Below are 16,240 nucleotides of genomic sequence, written 5' to 3'. Positions count from 1 at the left end.
CATGCTCAGTGACCATGGAATGCTGACTGATGGGTTGAAGGGGAATGGAAACCAAAGGAAAGGGAGGAAAGAATGGAATATCCTGGAAAATTGTATGACTCCATGCACCAGCAAACCACAGGTCCCAATTTGAATGTACATTATTTACTTCCTTCATGGGGTAGGGCAGGGGCTCATAAAATAATAAACTGTTAAAGCAACCCAGCACCATCAAAATCCATCACAAAGCAAAATTTGTGGGAAATGTCAGGGCCAAACCTGTGTGTGTGTGTGTGTCCACAATCTTCAGTTGTTGTTGTTGTGTGTGTGTGTGTGTGTGTGTGTGTGTGTGTGTGTGTTTCATGTTACTTTCTGTTACATTATATTTGTTGTTGGAAGCTCAGCAAACTTTTATTTTCCTGCAAACGGATTGATCAGATAAGGGTGATTAATGTCAATGATTAAATTATAAAGAAGTGTAGAAATAGAGCCCTTTTTTGGCCTCCTTGCTGCGTGTGTGCGTGTCCATGCGTATGCCTGGGTCTTCTTCCACCAGCATCACCATGAAATTGAGATTTCAGAGGAAAAGAGATTATCAGCCCCTCCACTGGGTCCCTTAATGCAATTTAATGGTAACTGGCAGCAGTGTGTCCTGTTTTCATTCAAGATCTTATCTAGAATTGGTGTGCTGGTGCTCTTCATTCTGTTCTACATTTAACACGCTTGTCCATCCCATAATCCCCAGCATGGTCACAAAAGCGTGAAATCATAGTGAGGAAATTCAGAACGTGCATTAAGGTTATGCTAACAATATTTAAAACAGATCATATCAAGAGAGGCATGATGTAGCAGACAGAATGTTGGATTTGGAGAAAGGGAAATGAATTCAAATCTCCATTTAGCCATGAGAACCACAAGGTGACTCTGAACTAAGTTGCTATCTCTTAGGGTGGGAGCGACGGGACCTCTTTTCAGCCAGAAGCTCGGAATTCCCCAGAGGCCAGTGATGTGTGGGGCCAGAGGCAGAAGTAGTGGGTGTGACTCTTGCCTCTGTACAGTTGGCTAAATTCCAGCCATGGAAAAATAATAATTTTCTATACACATGGACACAAGTCTCCATCTGGGCAAGCAAGGGGCATTCACAAGGACATATTCTGGTCAGGAAAATAAAATAATGGAGGACATGGAGTAAGGCTGGTAAGGGATACGACTTGGGGAAGGAAGATAATGGTTGGGATAGGGAACCTACAGGCCTCCAGATGTTGCTAGACTACAACTCCCATCATCCTTGATCATTGGTAATGCTGGCTGGAGTTGATGGGAGTTGGAGTCCAACAACATCTGCAGGGCCACCGGTTCCCCATCCTTGGCCCAGGGAGAGTCTTGAGAGCCAGGCAAGCCTGGAGGGCTGCATTTGGTCCCTGGGTCACAAAGGAAAAACCCCCTCCCCCATATCTCATGGTGACTAGCAGCTCTTGCTGAATCAATGGGGGCTGCAAACTATTATATGTTTGCTGCATCATTTGTTTAAAGGGGATGAGTGGTATTGCTAGGAAACATTCTACCTTATAAAATTAAAACATTATCATCACAACTTTTTAAAACTGTACTAAGTTTTGGGCATGAGTTAATGGAATTTTGTAGCTGGTCATTAAGGATGTCCCCAGCTCTGCTGTCAGGCCTGTAGCTAGACTTGTAAGTCCTAAGGATGAAATCGTAAATTAGTGAAATTTAAAAGCAATTTGTTTAACATGCTTAGAGTAGTTGTTTTATTTTAAATTTATGTAGATGCCCATCAGTAAAATTATCCAGGCAGCATACAAAATAGGTACAAGATCCCAACAGGCATCTATCTATCTAGCTGGCAGCTGAGAAGAACAGGCTGCTGGACCAGATTAGAAGTCAGAACTGCTCTTGTGTTCTTCACAGAAAACAGCACAATGATATTAATAAATGTAGTAATGCATCAATACAGTAATTCAATTATTTGTATTTTCATATTTTTGCCCTGGTGGTGTCTACCACATTTTTCTCAGGCCAGGGTTTGTGATTCACCCACAACTAGCGTGCAACAAGCAAGAGGAGGGGAGTTCAGTGTGGAGGCTGCTCCTCTCCCCGCTCAAGGTGTGGCCCTATCCTGACTGACAAAGTGGGCTGGGGGAATGACCGGCGTTCCTGCCCAATGCTTTATTAGCGACTAAGGCTTAGACCGCTTGGAAAAGGTCTAATAGAACCCAGGTCTATCTGAGGCTGTTAGCCATGCGCAGACCCAACGGAGCCCTTAGTATCAGTTGCTAGGGGACTAAAACTAGACACAGGATCCTGGATTTAGGAGGATATTCAGTTTCACCTTCTTATCTAAGTAAAGCCCACGGAACAAAGCGAGAAAAGATGCACATGATTGGGCAGCACATCACCGAAGAAAGTCCTAGACGCTGACTGTCCACCGTATTCGCATAATTAGAAAATGTACAAATCTGTGCAGGGGGTTGTTTGTTCAAATAATCGCGTAGAAGTAGCTCAAAATTAACCTCTTGGTCTTACCCCATGCGCTTGGAAAATGGATCTTTTAATATCCGTGCGTAATCTTCTCGCTTCTTGTTTCCGTTTCAAAGTCCTTTGCAAACAAAAAAGAAAAAAGCGGGGAAGAGAGTAGAGAGATCGCGATAAGTTTTCCACATCCTCCCCCAGTTCTTCTTCTTCTTCTTCTTCTTCTTCTTCTTCTTCTTCTTCTTCTTCTTCTTCTTCTTCTTCTTCTTCTTCTTCTTCTTCTTCAAGCAGTCCTTTGGGTGATGGCAGGTGTCAGGAGGAGTCATTTCCCAGACGCGCTTAGGTGGCTTGCTGAGTTGTTATGGCTGCGCGCTTGTGGATGTTTGGGCTGGGAGTTCCACGAAGGGTTTGCCGGAATCATCCTGGAGGTGGTGTATGAAGTAGTTGCAGCTCAGGGCATCTCCAGTCGGTTGCTTCCTGTAAGATCCTTCCCAACTCCAAAGTTCCCATTGGGCACTTTCCCTTCTCCCTGCTCATACATTGGCAATTGGTTTTCTTTTGTGGTGAAATTTCAAAGCGTTATTTTTTAAAAACAGAGATAATATGCTATTCAGAAACCAGCGCATTATTTAATTACCTTAAGCTTTGTGGTGCCTTCATTGATAATTTGCCGAAGCACTGAGACTCCAAACACGCGCACACCTCCCCGTGAAGGGTTAACTCTTTGCTGTTGCTTTCGAGGCACCTGTTTCTTTCTGTCGATTGCAGAAAAGCGACCAGGCGCAAGACTGGATCAATATTTGTACTGCCTTATAAAGGACCCTACCCACATTCATTCAATAAGGATGGATGCCTATTCCATTAGCGTAAGTGAACTGCACGGAAAAGCCTAACCTATAAATTGGAAGTTGTGTTTTGGGCTTTGTGTGTCGGTTGCTTGACATATTCGACGAGGCACGCCAGGACTGGTTTGTTTGTTTTCGCTTAGGAGGAGAGACAAAACTTAATGAGGATTCCTCTCTCTCCTTTTTAAAGATAAAGGTTGGGGGGGGGGTGGCAGTTGGAAGGGTGTGGAGGGGGGATTCCACCTACCCCTCGATCTTTTGATTCAGCCCCGCTCCTCCTCCTCCTCCCTTTTTCTTCCAGGAACAAAGCGAATCCATGATTCACGCGGGTCAAGAAGGAAGCGCGGCCAATGCACTCCAATTGTTCCCATTTAATTAAGGTAATGGGAAGCGCCCGGGCAGCCAGCCCCCCTCTGCGTCAGCAAGAGGAGCTGCTGGGCGATGGTGTAGGCAGCAGGTTCCCGAGCCTGCAGAGGCATTTCCCCGCGGATCCCGTCCCCCCTCCCGCCCGCCCCTATTGATCACTGTCCCCGTCCAGTCCGTCCTCCGCGCGCGCTCTTGGCGCACAGCAAAGTTGCCCTTTCCAGCCTCGCAGCTGCTTCGGCGCGGAGCCCTCCAGCAGCGCCAGGCGAGGGGCGGGCGGGCGGGCGATCGCGGCGTCCTCAGCAGCAGTAGCAGCAGCAGCCGGGAAGGTAGCACCGGCTCCGGCGGGAGGGAAGGAGGACGCAGGACGCACCATGCAGCTGTGCCGGGGCCGCGCGTTGGGCATCTCGGTGGCGGTGGCGCACGGGGTGTTCTCGGGCTCGCTCAACATCCTGCTGAAGTTTCTCATCACCCGCTACCACTTCGCCTTCCTGACGCTGCTGCAGTGCCTGACCAGCTCCACGGCGGCGCTCAGCCTGGAGGTGCTGCGGCGACGGGGCGCCCTGGACATGCCGCCCTTCGGCTTCAGCCTGGCGCGCCTCTTCGCCGGGGTCACGCTGCTCTCCACGCTCCAGTCCAGCCTCACCCTCTGGTCCCTGCGCGGCCTCAGCCTGCCCATGTACGTGGTCTTCAAGCGCTGCCTGCCCCTCGTCACCCTCCTCATCGGCGTCCTGGTGCTCAAGAACGGCATCCCCTCCGTCGGGGTCTTGGTGGCCGTCCTCATCACCACCTGCGGGGCGGCTCTGGCAGGTGAGTGATGGAGAGAGAGGGAAGCCTCGCCACAGCTCCTCCTCGGTCCGCACGGCTCATTTCACCAGGATCCTGCGGGTTCTACCCTGTCCTGCCTCGTTCCTCCGATTAGTCCCCTCTCATCGCCCCCTCCCCCCTTCATATCCAGCTCCTTGGCATGCCCAGCGCAGCCACATCACCTCCCACTCTGTCCTTTCCTCACCCCATCACTTCCCGACTCATCAGCCCCATCACCCACCACGTCCCTTTTCTCTCTCCACTCTGGTCTTTCGCTTGGATTCCCACTGACTCCTGTTGCGACCCTCATGCCACCTCTATCTTACCTCCTTCCACGCTTCCTTAGCTTTTATTATTACATCTCTGATCATTTCTAGAGCTCGCCTCAACCTACATCATGTTTCCACACCAACCTTCAACACAGCAGTTTTCCTACCCCTTAAATATATTTTTATGATAATATATTTTCAGTCTAATATCACTGTCCAGTCCTTAATAAAGTGACTATAAAGGTTGGAAGGTGGGTGAAAAGATAGAGATGTAAAAACATGTAATGTAGTTTCTTCCCATCCCCTCAAATACTTTATTCCACACTTCAACCAATTCCCATTCCATCTCCACCCCTCAAAACACCCCAGTAAAGTCATCAGTATCTTCTCAGCCAATATTATATGAAGATTAGTAGTACCTCGCCAAAGTTCATAGCTCCACACTCTTACCACTGCTCCTTCTCCCATGACTCCTTGTCCCATCATCCTCCCAGTGGCAGGGTCTTGTCTCATCCTTCCTCTTCCACACTCAAGCATACAGTTCTGCTCATTAGCAGAGGCTGCCTCAGGGCTGCTTCACACAGTATGAGCTCCCTGACATGGCTAGTTTTATGTCAGGGTACACATCTGTCTGCCATTCTCACATGTATGTGCACTGTTTGCATAAATGCAAACTATGTCCGAAGCTGCCAAGGTTCTAACCCAAACTTGCCCCTCCTTCCATCACAACTTACCACCCCCTTCCCCTATGTCATGGGTTTTCTAATTTTTTTTAAATACTCATTTTCTCTATAATAAAGAGTTCAGTGAAGGCTCTTTCTAACTAAAAACACACAGGTAGATCACCTCCATGTAAGAAGCAAAATATGTACACTTGAGTACACCTGCAGTACATCTGTCGTCAGTCAAATTTGCACTCCTGTGTTTTCTATGCATGACCCATGGACGTGATTTTTCCTTTATGGGGATTATCTCCATGCAGGAGAAATGTCATGTCTGAAGTGGCCCAGCTGATTTCCCCCAAGCCCTCTTCTTCCGCTAGCCCCATTTTATTTGCAGCTGCCTGGCTTGTCTGTCACATGGCAGCTGTTGTTAAGGATGAGGAAAAACTCTCGAGAAAATCCACATTATAGATCCGTCAGGCAGTGCCACTGTCTCTACAGTCTATAATTAAAGTCTATTACCAGTGCCATTAATAGACAGGGGTAAATTCTATTTAGGAATAACTGGATTGCCAGAATTCATGTATACATGTATGCATGTTCAGAAGTGAGAACTAGTTCTGAATCCTCAAGAATAGTTAAGCTGGGATGAATATGACCAAGTTAAAAAAAATAATGCTTTAGCTATTGCAAGAACTGTGCAGATAGAATAATTAACCAGCAATTCCCAATGTCTTTTTATCTGGTTATTAAACAAAGTGGGGTGTCATATTTTCCCTCACCTTGGAAATAAACTCTTGCTTAGTTTAAAAGGATATGAAAGAATGAAGCACACAAATGAAGAAATATTTGCCCTACAAAGAGATCTGGATATTATATTATTTTATTTATTAGTTAAGAGCATCTATGTACCACTTAATCATCAAGCCCTGTAAGCAGTTTACATAAAATCACTATGAGACAATGGCAGTCAGTAACTTAACTTCTATATTTTTCCCCTATATAAATATTTGTGCCATTTCCCCCTATTTGTTTGTTCATGAGAGGGTGTTATCTAGAGACAGATTGCTCAAGTTGTGTCTGCTTTCCATAGAAGGCAGTAGTGCAGTTGGCCAAAGTTGGATTCTGGACTTAGTGCTTTTAAGGGGGCAGCGCTCTTTAGATGGTAATGTGGACCTTTATTCACCTCACAATCTGGAAATGCAGCCCTGCTGCATCTGAGTACCCTCCTGCTCATTCTGCTAGACCAGGCGCTGGACTTCCTCCCCACTCACTTCGAGAAGGATTCAGTCACAGACAGCTAACTAACATGGGCTGCTGGGCTATATTCTGTATTAATTGGATGACCCAGAGTGTGTTCAGGTGCTCTTATCTGTGGAGGAAAAGGAACAGCTTCCTCTCTTATGGCATAAGTACCTTGATCACTGTACAATCACAGGGGAAGGAGATGGGGAGAGAGAAACCTTGCTGCAGGGAGAGGAAGAAGCTTGTTCACTACGTTTTCTTACTTCTTTGCCACACTTCTTTGCTCAAGTTCATACAAATTGAGGGAGTGTTAAAATTTACCAGAGGAGATGCCAAGCATCTTCTGGCACAGGTGACAGGTGATTTGGTTTAACTTCAAAGGATAATTTTAAAAACAAATCTACAGGAGTGTATTTGTGAATAGGTTACCATCACAATCTATTTATAATATTTAAAAACAGCTTTAAGGGTGCTTTGGGAGTTGGAAGGGGTGCAGTGTATTCATCCGAGACCATATCCAGCAGGTGTACCCCATAATCTTAAAAAAAGGTGCGTATATCTTTTGCAGCGGTAGCCAAATCACCTGCTACCCTTGGCTTTTCTGGGCTACACAAATATGCAAAACTGTTTTGACTGGTGAAACTCAGAACAAAAACCCTAACCACGTGTAAAAACAAGCAATGCCTGCTCTGTCATGGTGCCTCAAACTAAGCTATTGTCAAACACCGCACCGTCAATCCTTTTGTTTCCCTCAAAGGGAATGCAAGCAGATATCGGCTCTACAATATTACATATCCAGCTGAGTAAATTCAAGCTCTTTCGATTCAAAGCATTATAGGAATGAATGTAACAAGTGGGCTTCTGCATGTATTTGTGGGTGGTTACTTGCTAAAAATTCATTTAAATGAGGGCTGAATATGAACATTAGAGACCCCTGTGAAATCTTGCATTTGTGCTCAAGGCAAACGGCCTGAGATTCAAAGTCTTACTCATTGCTACTGCTGCAATTGCTCTGGCACTGACCTTATCGCCTGCTGTAGGAAAAGAGGGGTGATCCTGCAGAACTAGACTCGTGATCTCTCTGAAATGTTGCTATAGGCAGAGTCCCTACATCCTGGCATGTAAATGCATGTTTCTTTCTCTTTCTTTCAAAATCGGCAGGTGCGGGTGACCTGACTGGTGATCCTATTGGGTATCTGACTGGAGTGCTGGCTGTGCTGGTCCACGCAGCCTATTTGGTACTCATTCAAAAGACGAGTGCAGATAGTGACTATGGGCCCCTTACGGCCCAGTATGCCATTGCTGTTTCTGCCACACCTTTTCTCATCATCCTCTCCTTTGCCAGCATGGATGCCATCAATGTCTGGTCCTTCCCAGGATGGAAAGATCCTGCCATGACCTGCACCTTTATTGTGTGTGTCGTGATTGGCTGTGCCATGAATTTTACCACTCTCCACTGCACCTACATCAACTCGGCTGTAACCACCAGTTTCGTTGGGGTCGTGAAGAGCATCGCAACCATCACGGTCGGGATGGTGGCTTTTAGCGACGTGGAGCCTACAAAGCTGTTTATAGCTGGTGTGGTGGTAAATACCATAGGCTCCATCATTTATTGTGTGGCCAAGTACATGGAAACGAGAAAGCAGAGTCATTACGAAGACTTGGAGAAGGAAATGAGGGAAGAGGAGAAGAAAGAATGTGATGGAGAGCAGCCACCTTTTGTAATGGAGGAGATCTCCAAGGACACAGAGCATGGGGAGACACCAATGGAGGAGTCAGCAAATGGAAGCAACCAGCAAAGCACAGAGGAGGACAGCATAGTGGGACAAGGAAATGCGCCCATGGTCACTGATGGTGGCAACTCTGAAGCAGTTACCAACAGCTCATTAAAGGATGCCTACCTTGGAGTATGGAGGTTGGTTAGGGGGGCTAATTATATGAAGAAAGATTACCTAGTAGAGAATGAGGAGCTACCAAGTCCTTGAAGAATAATTTATTAGCAAATAATCAAGGATATGTGCATTGTTTTCCTTGTGGTGGGAGTACAGAAGGACAGATGCTTTCATATGTTCACAGACAAATCTTAATTGTTTATTAGCAAGATTTTACCTCATTCTGAAGGAACAAAGGCACCATGGTCATGCTTCAATTCAGTGAAATCTCATTTTTTGTGGACTTTCACTGAAATCAAAATCTCTGAGATCAAAACCAGGCCTGGACCACCAAGCAGGTGCCCCCACCACACACCACAGCTTGCTTTTATATTCACATAAGTCAACTTGATTGAATTAATAGTGTGTCCCTCTGTAAGAACTCCCTGAAGTACTAATGGAATTACTCTCAGCAGTTAAAAGCATGAGACCCAAAAGCAAAAGCTAAAAAGATTTGTCCAAAAGGTAATTCAAAAGGAAGTATCACTGGATTCTCTGTGGTTTGAAAGCTAAATGAATGGGAAGTGCAAAAACCGTGAGTCATCTCACGGATCCCACTTGCCATCTTCCAGATATACTGCAAGTCCCACCCCCTATGTGGACAGCCCTTGCAGTGAATGAATGGAAGTAAGATAATAAGATCTTCCTGATAATTGGGCACCATCCCACTTTCTCTCTGCCTATTCTGCCTTTGCTGACAAGATGAGAGAGGTGTGGGAGGTGGACTGAGGCTTCTGTATCCCAGCTGGCCTCAACTTTCTCAACTAATCTATTTTTAGTTAACATTCATGGTAACAGGCAAACTCAGTGTGTTCAAAAATACTTTGTGCACTGGAAAGTTTGGAAGTCGTGTATTATTTTAAAATGTATTTCCAGTGCAGGATTATTGAAAGAATAAACCACTCTGAGGGTTCCCCCCCTCCTTACGATCTACAGGTATATAGATTTTATGAAATAAATGAATAAACGTAAGCCATCTGTCCCCAAACTGGTGCCCTTCAGATGTAGTTGGACTCTAATTCCCATTAATTCCTATTAGCATGGCCAATGATCAGGGATGATGGGAAATGTAGACCAAAATATATGGAGGACACCAGGTTGAGGGAATGTGGACATAAAAAGTCCACCTAGTACGTCATCCAACCAGATGCATTCAGGAAGTGTACAAGAAGGTCTTGAAGGGAACAGCCTCTTCCACAGTTGCTGTCAGGTGATATTCAACAGCACACTGTTGCTGAAAATTGAGGCTGTTGTACAGCCATTGGCAAAACAATCCTCCATTAATCTGCTGAATTCCCCTTTCAAAGCCCTCTGTGCTAGCAGCCATCAACAAACGTTGTGATAGTGAATGTTATACATTAATGGTGTGTGGTATGAAAAAGTACTTTCTTTTGTCTTATAACAGAAGCATTATAAGGTGACTTGGGGCTGCATTCAAAAGGAAAGTTTGTAGAAAGGAGTTGATGAGGTCAGGTGTGAGGGGCAGGGATGGGGTGGGGTGAGGCAGTGGCAGTGAGACCACCACCACCACCAACCCAGAGTTTCCCTCAACCTTCCCCAAGCAGCAAGTTATAAATCGAGGCAATCGTCTCACACGTCCAAGTCCCAGCAGCCTTAAGCTGGATTGAGTTCCTCTGAATGCTACTCAAGAGCTGAATGGGTAACAAGAAAATATTGATATGGTCTGGGTCCTCTTAACATATGTATCTACTAGAAATTATTTACACACACACACACACACACACACACACACACACACACACACACTTGCCTCAATACATCAGACTTGTTTGCACTAAACAAAATGTGTTTCTAACTCATAGCAGGGTCGGGGTTGCATGTGTAAGCCTTGAGTTCATGGACCGTGGCTGCAGCAAACTGAAGTATCTGGAAGCACATTTTACTACTTCAGGCATTGGCCTGGTTTGCACAACATGGTAAGCCAAACTATGGCTTATTGGGGCTGTGTGAACATGTAGGCTCCTGCAAAAGAGCTCACAAGTCCACTTTGCTCCTCAATTATTATTATTTCTTTACTCCTGCACTAAGCTATGCCAAGGTTTATCATCATCATCATCATCATCATCATCTATTATTTATTATTTATACCCTGCCCATCTGTCTGGGTTTCCCCAGCCACTCTGGGCAGCTTCCAACAGAATATTAAAAACACGATAAAACATCAAACATTAAAAACTTCCCTAAACGGGGTTGCTTCATGGTTAAGCTCTAATCACATTCTGTAGCATGAATGAACCTTGGCTGCAGCTCATAGTTAGTGAGAGAGCTTAACCACAACCCTGTGTTTGGACAACACACTAATCCAAACTTTGGTTTACTCTAGTTCAGCATGGGGTGGGGGTAAAAAAGACTAAGGAGGAACAAAGTGGCTGCAAGCTCTTCTCTGAGCCCCCGCATATTGACATGGTCCCAGTAAACCATAGTTTGGCTTAACTATGCAAATCAGCCAATATCTGAAGCAGTAAACTGTGCTTCCATATCCTGAAGTTTGTTACAAACAATGTCTGTGAACCCAAAGCTTGCCCACGCAATGCCACTCCTGCTACAAACTAGGAGCATGCCACAAATCGTAGATGAGTCACACAAAAGGCAAGCACATGTATGCTCTTTTTATTTCAAAGATGATAGGCCTGACCTCAACATGAAAGCCTCTTCCACTCCTGCTGCTGTGTTCCCCATGTCCCACTCCCAATTTCATTTGCAGACTACTTCTCATGATTTGGGTATTGTGAAGAAGGGAAGAATGAGAAAGCAAGGTGCTGAAGTAGGGAAATTGGCCTTCCATCCAACATTCCCCAATGAAACCCTTTTTCCTTGAGAACAATCAAAAGGACAAAGACAGAGACTATAGGCAAAATTCACCAGTTAACCATGCTTTTTCACTGCGGGCACAATTTTCAGTCCTATATAGGCAGAATTCAGTGCAACTCCCACCCTGCCCATTTCTTTCACTGGGCTTTTATGCTCACTAAAGCCTTGTTGAAGCAAGTGGAGGTTAGGTTATATCTGTGCTTGGTGGGCTTTAGCCCATAATTGTTAAATGGCTTCAGACTGGACCACACTGTGGCTGCATTTAAAATTTGACTGACATCAATAGAGTACTTGGCTGTGATTTAAATGATCCAAACTGATCACATACTTTGTGTGCAGAAGGTCCCAGTTTCAATTCTGGGCATCTTCCCATTGAAAGATCTCAGATTGCAGGATTGAGGAATACTCACCAGAGACTTTGGAGAGCTGACAGCAGTCAGAGTAACAAGTGGCTTTCAAATCCTGATCCAGAGAATCTTGTAGTTCCTCTGCTTAGGTGTCCCAGGTATCCTGCAATGAGAAGATCAGTGCAGTGGTACCTCAGGTTACATACACTTCAGGTTACAGACATTCAGGTTACAGACTCTGCTAACCCAGAAATAGTACCTCGGGTTAAGAACTTTGCTTCAGGATGAGAACAGAAATCGCGCAGCAGCGGCAGTGAGAGGCCCCATTAGCTAAAGCGGTGCTTCAGGTTAAGAACAGTTTCAGGTTAAGAACGGACCTCCGGAACAAATTAAGTTCTTAACCCGAGGTACCACTGTAATGGTGGTCTAATTTCACTGAAAGTTAGATTGCCCACCAATCTTCCATAACCAGCCATGTCCAAACACAAGAGAGCATTGACTGTGCTGGTGAAATGACAATGAAGCCCAGAAGACCTAACCAGTGCACATGAACCCGGTATTTTCTCCAAGACAATCCCCCAGAATGCCCTTCAACATACAAGGGTTCCATGAGAAAGGAGCTCCCCAGATAACAAGGATTCTTGGAAATGAGGAAGTATGAATCACTGGTGTCGCTTACGTGTGCACACACACATATGAATTAATGGCCTGATTTGACATACTTTAGTTTCATATGTTCATATGTTTTCCTTCTAGGAAATTCATTGCTTTATCATTCATTTAAACATGTAGTTATTTAATAACATTGTCTACCCTTGAATATTAAAATAGGTTCATTCTATTATATGCAGGCAGGTGTGGTTCAGTAAATTAGAAGGCTTAATTACTTTGTAAATTAGTTGGCCAAGGCACAGAATAGTGATTCCAGATCCCTTTTTAAATATGTTCAACAAGCCATGGAGAATAACTTGATTTTTGACCACACAACTCTTTTGGTACCTGGAGGCCCAGAAGTGCTAACTTACCACCAAATATGGTGCCTTTTCCACATGCTTTGTGGGAAAGTCCTGGTTTGCTGCTTTTAAAAGTGCTAGTAGAAATATCTGAAAATACCAACAGTATTGGACACTTTTAAAGTGTGCTGGGGAAACTTGTACAGTGTAAAAAAGAGAGACAGAGGAGAATGCGTGGTTATGCTCTATCTCTGTTCATAGCTTAACATGGGTGTTTAAGAATTCCCAAGCTTTTAAAAAATGGGGATTTGGTACATGCAGCCCAGAGGAGGGGTTTTTTTTGTCAATGAAAGAGACTGTTGTAATGTAAAATGATATAACTATTGCCTCGTGCTGAGGCATTTTAATTGCATAAATAGAAGACTTCAATTAATCTGGAGAATGAGACATGGTAATAAAATGCATTGCTTTACAGATGCCTTAAGAAGTTTTTATTCTTGTGGGGTGGTGAGGAGACGAGTAAGTGGGCTTAAACTTTAAATTTACTTATCTGATGTATTTGTGATCCTGTGTGTGTGTAAGAACGAGACAGAGCGCATGACATGCCTTTTGTAGATTTAGGTGTATGTTTTAGGCCATTATACACCACGGCTTGAATCTAGCAAAGAAGGCCAAGCTTACATGACCAGCCAACACAGCTGCATATTTTTATGTGGATAGGAATACAGGGGTACCTCAGGTTACATTCGCTTCAGGTTACAGACGTTTCAGGTTGCTAACGCAGAAATAGTACCTCAGATTAAGAACTTTGCTTCAGGATGAGAACAGAAATCGTGCTCTGGCGGCGTGGTGGCAGCGGGAGGCCCCAGTAGCTAAAGTGGTGCTTCAGGTTAGGAAAAGTTTCAGGTTAAGAAGAGACCTCCAGAACAAATTAAGTTCTTAACCAGAGGTACCACTGTATGCATTTTGTGTACAACTAATTGCATGTGACTTGATGCTGGATGGGCTCCCACATCTATATATAGCATAATCTAGGTAAAGGTAAAGGGACTCCTGATCATTAGGTCCAGTCATGGATGACTCTGGGGTTGTGGCGCTCATCTCGCTTTACTGGCCGAGGGAGCCGGCGTACAGCTTCCGGGTCATGTGGCCAGCATGACTAAACCGCTTCTGGCAAACCAGAGCAGCGCATGGAAACACCGTTTACTTTCCCGCCAGAGCGGTACCTATTTATCTACTTGCACTTTGACATGCTTTTGAACTGCTAGCTTGGCAGGAGCAGGGACTGAGCAATGGGAGCTCATCCCATCACGGGGATTTGAACTGCTGACCTTTTGATCAGCAAGCCCTAGGCTCTGTGGTTTAGACTACAGTGCCACCTGTGTCCCTGCATAATCTAGGGCTTCTCAAACTGTGGTCCACGTACGACTGAGCTTCATTCAGGTGATTCACGGTGTGTTTGTGGATTTATAGTTGAAAATGGCACATCCATCGCATTAAATATTCTCATTGATTTTTAATTGCTTTTCATTTCTTACATTGTATTTTACTGTGTTGCTGAATTCTGTAGAATTCAAATTGTAATGCAATAGAATGCAAAATGTAAGAAATAAAAGAAGCAATTAAAATACAATGAAAAATCATACAGCATCTAGCATGGCACAGGCTGCAAAATCATTAAATGGCCCACCAAGATCCTCTGTAATTTTCAAGTGGCCTGTAGGAAGAAGAAAGCATAGGAATCGCTGACATAATCAATGGTGAAGCAATTAGTTAATGGGGGGAAAGTACTGTACTACAATTCCAGAACTGATGGAATCAAGAGGATAGTCACAGGTTGAAAATCAAGCCCAGATTGGTTTGACTTGGGACTGTTGCCCTGCTGAGACCAATTTCATGCCACATGGTGTTCAGTCATATGGTAAACATAAGGCAGGATGCCAGACAGAAGGGTGGCTAGGACTAAATGATCACTTTGTAAAATATAGGTGCAACTTCCTGCATCTATCTCCCATTAATTGGTCACTATCTGCATTTCCTATATGATTACTGAAAGCTCTTGGCATGAAACTGGCCTCAATGCCAGCTAATCTCAGTCATGTGAAAACACACTGCACTGTACTGTAGGCATTGCTTACTTGGAATGATTTTACGTGGTGCTGTTTGGCAAAAGAACTGTCAATCATTGGCCATTGAGACATTCATTTCTATTAATAACAGTGCCTGCAGACCCACACTGCTTAGTACTGTTTAATATGTATCAAAGAGTCAGCACTCTCCTCTGGGAACAGCAGTTGCCATTCTTCAGACTAAAGACATGGGTGAGCAATTTAACATGAGAATATTTTGAAGGGCGCACTACATTTGGTCTGGCACTTATAATAGGTGATTGAGAATCGAGGGAAACACTTATTGTCGACAGAAGTAGGCACGTCAGAGAGAAACTGAAGAAAGAAAGACAAATTCTCATTTTGCTGCCATAATAAATGAGTGGTTGTGGTGCACAATGGCATTCTCCAAAATAAACATTAATTTTTGTGTCAATATGGCATATTGAATATGCTATTGAGCAGCACCTGCTGTAGCTCTACAAAGCGGGGCATTATAAGAACTCAGGCAAGGAAACCAGCCTAGCTATTGCTTTGGGGGTTTTTCGTTTTTGTTTTGGAAAATACATTTTACAAAAGGCATACAGATGTCCGTGTGCTTTTGGCTGAGATGTCCATGTATCTGGTTTAGTCCCTTGCAATCATTGTAGGATTTTGGAGAGAGAGAAGAGGGTAGGGAGAGAGAAACAGTGTCATCAAAGGACTTTGGAACAAAAAACAGTTTGGCAGTGCAAGCTTCAGTTATCACAATCCAACACAGAATTAAACATGCTTAAACCCATTGAAATAAAGTTTTGGTTGGAATGTGGCATCTGCCTAATTTCGGTTAGGAAAAAATCTACCAGAAATAAAATAAAGGAATTGACTTTTAATATGCATTAACATACCTACGATTATGGCATAATTTTCTTGGTTACAGGTAGGTAGCCGTGTTAATTTTCTTGGGTCTTTTTTATGGTCCTCGGTCTAGCATCCACATCCCTCCTCCTTGCTCCTTTATTTTGCCATTAGTATCTTCCACTACCAATTTAAAGAAGCTTTAAAATCATAAGGAAGGGAGATAGCATCTTTCATAATGCACTAATGCCATTTTCGTTGCATCTCTCAGTCCTGGAAAGCTGGGGACAGGCATAAGAGTGGGGCTGAGGAGAGTGTAATCCTGGGCACACTACAGCACCATCTAGTCTCTTTATGTACCTAGCTATAACAAGTAAAGTGCGCAAGTAAGTAAATTAAGAAGAAAGAACATTTTGCTGGTATAACATCTAGATTAATTGTTCTTTTATAATGTAGAATCTATCATATTAAATATTCCCAGCAGTTGTAATACTCTTGAATGCAGCTTGACTACTTAGCTCCGCTTTCCCTGTTGCTGCCTCTGGTTTTTTAACCATAAGCCTGTTCAAGTG

General features: G+C 44.2%; 1 protein-coding gene and 1 long non-coding RNA gene across 3 annotated transcripts in view; one reads left to right on the top strand and one right to left on the bottom strand.

Annotated features, from left to right (window-relative positions):
• Positions 1 to 16,240, bottom strand: part of LOC310675079 — a 293,684-nt gene that overhangs the window by 5,438 nt on the left and 272,006 nt on the right. The gene's annotated exons all lie outside the window — the stretch shown is intronic.
• SLC35D3 (solute carrier family 35 member D3) overlaps positions 332 to 16,240 on the top strand; it is a 297,688-nt gene continuing 281,779 nt past the window's right edge. Inside the window, exons 1-2 of one of the 2 annotated variants that reach the window (XR_014509849.1) lie at positions 332 to 4,487; positions 7,822 to 11,983. Coding sequence is in view for 1 of the 2 variants with exons in the window: in XM_083435090.1 (XP_083291216.1) it covers positions 4,052 to 4,487; positions 7,822 to 8,645 (1,260 nt within the window). In the remaining variant the exon portion in view is untranslated. Of the gene's footprint in view, positions 4,488 to 7,821; positions 13,196 to 16,240 lie in introns of those variants that run through there. The other variant, XM_083435090.1, reaches the window with a different exon arrangement.

Source organism: Podarcis tiliguerta (genome assembly GCF_965153285.1).
Source record: "Podarcis tiliguerta genome assembly, chromosome: 3".
In the NCBI taxonomy this organism is placed as follows: domain Eukaryota; kingdom Metazoa; phylum Chordata; class Lepidosauria; order Squamata; family Lacertidae; genus Podarcis; species Podarcis tiliguerta.
The sequence above is the reverse complement of the archived record's forward strand: the minus strand, read 5'-3'. Positions and strand labels throughout refer to the sequence as shown.